The 6491-nt window shown below is 31.6% G+C and overlaps 2 protein-coding genes across 2 annotated transcripts in view; one reads left to right on the forward strand and one right to left on the reverse strand.

The window, feature by feature from the left end:
* Nucleotides 1–3253, reverse strand: part of LOC106689721 (uncharacterized GMC-type oxidoreductase Mb1310) — an 11997-nt gene extending 8744 nt beyond the window's left edge. Inside the window, exons 1-3 of the mRNA XM_014434861.3 lie at nt 3025–3253; nt 789–962; nt 619–702 (exon numbers count right to left, since the gene is read on the reverse strand). Of these exons, the coding sequence (XP_014290347.1) occupies nt 619–702; nt 789–962; nt 3025–3220 (454 nt within the window). The 5' untranslated portion in view covers nt 3221–3253. The remainder of the gene's footprint in view (nt 1–618; nt 703–788; nt 963–3024) is intronic.
* A 2670-nt stretch (nt 3254–5923) lies between these two features.
* Nucleotides 5924–6491, forward strand: part of cdm (importin-13-like protein cdm) — a 22355-nt gene continuing 21787 nt past the window's right edge. Inside the window, exon 1 of the mRNA XM_014434860.3 lies at nt 5924–6220. Coding sequence (XP_014290346.1) covers nt 6068–6220 — 153 coding nt within the window. The 5' untranslated portion in view covers nt 5924–6067. The remainder of the gene's footprint in view (nt 6221–6491) is intronic.

Genomic DNA, 6491 nt, shown 5'->3' on the forward strand with positions numbered 1-6491 from the left:
TATATATATATATTCCTAATTGTAAATAATTCCTATTTTTTAACTTTTTCATTTGTGCTATTTTCCAAAAAAATATCTTTAAAATAGTACTTTCTCTTTATCCCCATCTTTATATCCAAATATTGCTAGGGGACAAAAAAATATTGGAAAACAGCACTAATGAAGAAAAAAATAAATATTTAAAAAATAGGATTTATATTCAGTTTTAAATATATTTAAAAATCTATTAAGATGTCATATGTCCACAAATTAATAGTAAGAACTTGATAATGGCCAGAAAAGCCCGAAACACTGTTCGGATGATACAATGAATAAAGAAGTAAAAAAAAATGGTATAAATTCCTGCTAAAAAATAATAAAGGTTTAACAAAAAAAAAACCTTTGGAACTGAAGTTGTAGGAGTACAACTGATTATTTATATTTATTTGTGATTTTTTTTTATTTAACTTTAAATCCATTTTTCTGAGTTTAGTTACTACGAGGTTTGCTTCCTTTCTGCTGAATTTATTCCAATTAAATTATAACATGAAGCCTCATTCAATCTCTCTTTATATTAATTAATAATTTTTATTATAACTTATATCTGGGATGATGTAGTAGACTATGTTAATTACTCACCTCTAATAGCTGCGAAATCATTTATGACGCTAGAACCTCCAATGATTCTCCCCCTAGGCCAGTAGCACGTCGAATTCCATATAACTGAAGGAAAAAGGATGTCTTTGAAATTAATAGCTCGGAGTTAATGTTTCAAATGAATGAAGCATTAGCTGTGATATGATTATTACCTCTACAAGCATAAGGCTGCGGAGTAGTCGTGTAGTTCCAGTCGTAGCTGGTGTGCCAAAGAAAATAATTGAATAAAGGCACATCAGTTATAACGGTTTCATCAGAGTCACCTGCTTCCAGTAACAGAACGTTCCATTCCCCGATTTCTGTCAATCTGTTTACCACAACATTACCTGGAATATTAAATATTATGGTCATGAGTCATCATGTATTTATAATTAATTTAAGAAAAAATAATTTAATGTAATCTATGAATCTCTGTCCAAAAAAAAAAAAAATAGAAAAAGCAAAATATATTGAATTATAACTGTATGGTTAATTGAAAAGAAACATTAAGGTCCTGATACTTATTAGCCAAACTACGGACATTTGGACAAAGGCACGCTTGTTCTCATTTAGTATTGTTTTAAAAGTGCTAACAGATTAATACTTGTGCTCTCCTTATTTTGACTTACTAAAGAATTTCCAAAACCTTCGGAATCAATTATTATATCTATTTTAAGGTTGTATATAATAAAATGATAACAATTGGTGTAAACAATTTTTTTCAAATCTTGTCAAGTAACTTCATAACACAAATATTCTATTAGAATGAATAACACAAGGAGTATTTATGATCTTTTATTTATTTATTAGTTTAGCATGTAGAAGTGTTTTAAATGGAGAAATATTTCCTTCTTTTAGCACGTTATAACAATATAACATTTAACAAAGTTGAGAGTCTGTTAATAGGTCTACTAAATGGATACTGACGTCATGCAACAGACCAGCTGAGCTCCACACCATTTTGTCTGTTGTCGTTTCGATAGGTTATGTTTGGGCAACTAATGTCCTTAGGGCAACCTGTCTTTATTAGAAAAATCTAATGTCAGACACTTATTAATTCACTCAGACATATAATAGGGGTATTTATGATCTTTTAAAATCTGATAAAGTAATGAATAAAAATAATTAAAATGTAATTGAAAAAAAAATAGGAGAGGAAACAAGGAATAAGCGAGATGGAGGAAAGATGTGACAAAGCTGTTGGAAATTTTATCATCTACCTAAGATTAAAAGATTAAAAAACAAGTTGGCCAGAAAATCCGCTGGGAGCTCCATATTATATTTCGATATTACTCTACATTTAACATATAACATGGACTTTAAATTAGGTTGCTCACAATCATATAGGTATAATTTTAGTATGTGAAAACTTACATTTAACACTTCATGAATAGTCCTATTATATGTCTGGGTAAATTAACAAGTGTCTGACATTAGGTTTCTGTAATAAGGATAGGTTTCTCTAATGACATCGGGTTGCTCTAATAAAGATAGGTTAGTTGCTCTAGAAACAAGTTGGTATAATAAAGATAGGTTGCTCTAACAATAACCTATCAAATCGACAAAAAACAAAATGTTTTGGAGCTCAGCTGGTCTGTTGCATGACGTCATTCTCAACTTTCACTTAACACACTGGAAGCTGCAGGTTTCATACAAAATGTTTTTATAATTTTGTTACTAAGAAAATTCGTATTTAAAGGTTTATTGAGATGGAAAAAAAACAATATAAACTTTGTTTCTACCTAAATAACAGAAAATAACAAAGATGTGTACTTATGATTAGGATCGGAAGAGTTCGGGGAAGCTCAGTCTCCGATTTTCTGTCTCTGAACTGCTGGCTCTATTCCTCCTTCAGTTAATTATAAAATTCTTTCATAGCTCATACGTATCCGTTTTTATTACTACTAACAATGAGAAATGATTAATTATTTCAATTAAAGGAAATAAAAGGTACTTTAGAGGAAGAATTTTTTTTTTAACTTAAGCTCTTTCAAACCATTTAAATGGGAATAATACCTATCTAACTTTAAAAATAACATTATTATACATAAATATACTGAATTTAATTAAAATCGTTAGAGATGTTTTTTGAGTAAAGAAAAAAATGTGTATAATCGATTATATAAATTGGCTCTCCCGTTTGGTCGATTTAAAAAAAAAAATGTTACTGTTCTCAGGCATACACTTGCTCTAAATATCCAATTACAATTACATTTGACTTGGGATTTTACGAGCTAGGCTCTTTACATATAGATAAATTATTTAGACTTCAAAATATGCGTTTCCGTCGAAAACTGAAATTTGAAATATTTCACAATCGAAATACGTCCCCTTTACTATATATAGTAAGGGGAAGTAAAATTTATTAAATTGAAAATATATAATGTTTGTGATAGAAAATTTAATTACCAGCAGTCCCTGCGCCTACAACGATAAAATCAACTGTGAGATTCAATTCATCGATGGGAACATCGATCGGTCTGAACGCTGGATTAATTTGATTATAATCGAAAAGGGAAACTGTAGCTACAATGAGTGCTGCGAAGAAGCCTCCATATATACTGGAAAAGAGAATCTGTGAAGCAACTACACCAACGTTCAGCATTCTCGTAGCTAACGCAATCGGAACGAGCGATGGTCTGAGAGAAAAGGTTTTGACAAGGGTTCTAATCGTTAAAGTTTATTATTCCCTATCTCGAGGAAATTACCTGGCCTAGTTCTTGTTTGTGGATTAAGCAAGCCTTTTTACAACGCTAACTAATTCACGGACATTCTATCGCTAAACGTAATAGGAAAAATTTCAATTTATTGTTAAATACATGCTTATAATCTCATTATGATTTTACTTATAGAATAATTTATTGGTCAAGAATCTTCTTTGTTACAATATCGCAAGACGTTCTTATATCAGATACAAGTAGACACGGCAATGCTTCGCAATTGTTAGATTTACTGGATGTAGATAGATAAATTGAATATAATTGAACCTTTGATATGAATTAATATGTACGGTTATTTACATATTGCTTTACTGATTGGATTAATTGCTTATATCTACTTAGCTTATAGCAGTAAATAACATTATATAGTAAAAATAAAATAATAATAGTATTCTTTATTTATTCTGCGATTGATCCCTTTAGAATAATACGGGTATATTAGGTGTCAAAATTAGGCTTTAAATCCTTATAGTAAAATACAAAATAAAAATGAAATTATAAAACATCATAAAATATAATGAAAATAATGAATTTGAAAAGATAGAAATGAACAACAATAATTAACTGAATATATAAAGTAAGATTAGAATAAATAAAATAAAGCCATATGTTATATCATAAAACATAAGGTGACTAACTTATGAAAAAAAAATGATAAAAATTTAAATACAATTAAACTAAAAATAATAAATAAAAGGATACAATTTCTGCTAATGTACATATTTGCAATTACAAACGAAAATCTGAGACATAAAATAAAGAAAATACATAAAGCTTTTTGAAGCTACATAAAGCAATTGAAACTTTCAATTGTTATTCTGACGGAATTGGGTGAACAGAAGGTGATCGAATAAATGGGATTAGAAGTTTGGATGGGTATTTGAACTGCGAATGAAGGAGGGAATAGAATTATCTGTTTTTTATAAGTAATGGATGAGGAAAGATCTATTAAAGGCTGCGGTTCGATGAGCAATTACATATAAGTCTGAAGGCCGTGAGCGGGTATTACGGGAATGCACTGAGGATTTAAGTTGCAGGATATCAAAGATGTACGATGAAAGGCGGGATTGGATAACTTGGTAGAGGAAGGAAGCAAGAAAATATTTATAATGTAAGAAGGGGTAAAGCCACTTCAACTCTTCATAAAATCGGGTGACAGAGGCATCGCTGGGGACCCCAAAGATGAATCGTACCAAGCAATTAATTAAATGTTTTAATTTTGCTTCGAGATCCCCAGTGAACCACAAAGCAATAATCAAAGTGGGGGAAGTAACCAGGAGCCTACGGATTTTAAAAGGAAGTAGGTGACGAAGATGATTTAAACGCTTTAGGATGGAGAAGATACGACGGGAAATAGCGGAGACGTGGTTTTTCCAGGAGAGAATTTGGTCTATAGTGACTCCAAGGTTTTTAACGTAAGGGTGGAATTGTATTGGATTGTTTTTTTAGAAATAAGTTGGGAATATGAGGAATAGTTTTCACGAGGTGATTAGATCCTACTATGATTACCTATGCCTTAGGTATATAATACGATTATATATGATGCCTTAGTCTTCTCTAACTTAACTAACTGAAAACTTAAGCTTGTTTTGTTGTGCCCACTGACTAATTCAATTCAAGTCTTCTTGAAGCTTCTCCGTGGCAACTAATAGGTTAGTAGGTGGGAAGGAAAGGTAAATTTGGAAATCATCAGCGTACAAATGGTATTGAGAATTAATTAATGGAGGAGTTTGTCTGGAAAATTTTCTGATTTTTTATTTCTTTGAAAAATAGTATTTGAAGGTTTCAGACGACACTATCAACGAATATGACCTACTTTTTCATAAAAGAACTGTTTTTGACCTACTTTACTGATATCCTCATAATGTTTTTTTTAATTTTTAGTGAATAAAAATCATTTATTAGAATAATTTTTTCTTATACTTCAGAAAGAGACTAATCGATTGGAAATTTAATAACCATAAAAAAATGTATACTTTCTGAGAACCACGCCAAAAACGCTTAATTTTGTTAATAACTTTTTTTATGGAAAAAATCGGAATAGTAAATAGCCTTCTCAGGAAAATCCTCAACATTTAGCAAAAAGCCCCTTCTCCCTCTCTATCCTGTACTTAACTTTATCCTACATTCTCCGTCGTGCCATACTATTAATGACAAAAGTGTCCTCTCCTGCCGCCGTATTCCGATAGTCCCTGAGACGTCCACGTAATCCAAAAAACCTCGAACGGAGCAAACCCTTTGATGGAATGTATTGAGTAGTTGTAAGCGATAATCGCCCTTTCCACCGCCTCGTCTGGCTCGAGTCCCTTCTCCAGCTGGTACACTCGTAGGTGGTCACTAAGTGTACTATGGAGGCGTTCTATCCCGCCTCTACTTTTCGGGTGACTTGGAGTATTGAAGTGCCACGTTACGTTCTTAGTTCTCTGTGGCATAGATAATGCAATATAATGTACATTTAGATCATCACGAGGGAAGATTGTGTTCTGTGTGCGTCAGCCTTAAATGAAAATTATTGTCTCTATGATCTCTAGAGGCAATCGACTTGACTGACTATCGATATGAACATAAATTATCACGAACTAACACCGATGAGAAGGTAATCAGCTGTTTCAGCACTGGCCGTTTGTGATGATTCGGTGATAGAGATACTGGGATGTATTTATTTTTTAAGCTAAGCGTATTTAGCTTGATTTTAGAATAATTATTGTAATGACTTATGAAGAATCATCGAAATGGATATAACAGTTGAGAACTTGGAAAGTGCTGTTTCACAATTCTATAACAGTGATTCTGCTGTCCAAGCACAGGCACATCAATGGTTAACAAATGTTCAAAGCTCTCCAGCAGCCTGGGGTGTTGTCTGGGAGCTGTTACAACCGAACAGGGTAACATCATAATTATCATCAAAAGTAAATTAAAGAGAAATAAATTTGTCACTCATCCCTCTGATGAAACATGGTTAAGGGCAAACCATCTATGTAACACTTCCATCATGAGCAATAAATATTATATTAAAATCTCTTATTACTTATTCACTCTGTAATTTTTTTTTTACTAACTATGATGTATGATTAATTATTTTATTGCAAAAGGTTGATAACATTTTTGTCTAAATCGTTCATATAAATGTGTATTTTATGTTCAGAAAGTATATAT

The sequence above is a fragment of the Halyomorpha halys genome, unplaced genomic scaffold (assembly GCF_000696795.3).
Source record: "Halyomorpha halys isolate HHAL.00 unplaced genomic scaffold, Hhal_1.1 Scaffold1437.1, whole genome shotgun sequence".
Taxonomy (NCBI): domain Eukaryota; kingdom Metazoa; phylum Arthropoda; class Insecta; order Hemiptera; family Pentatomidae; genus Halyomorpha; species Halyomorpha halys.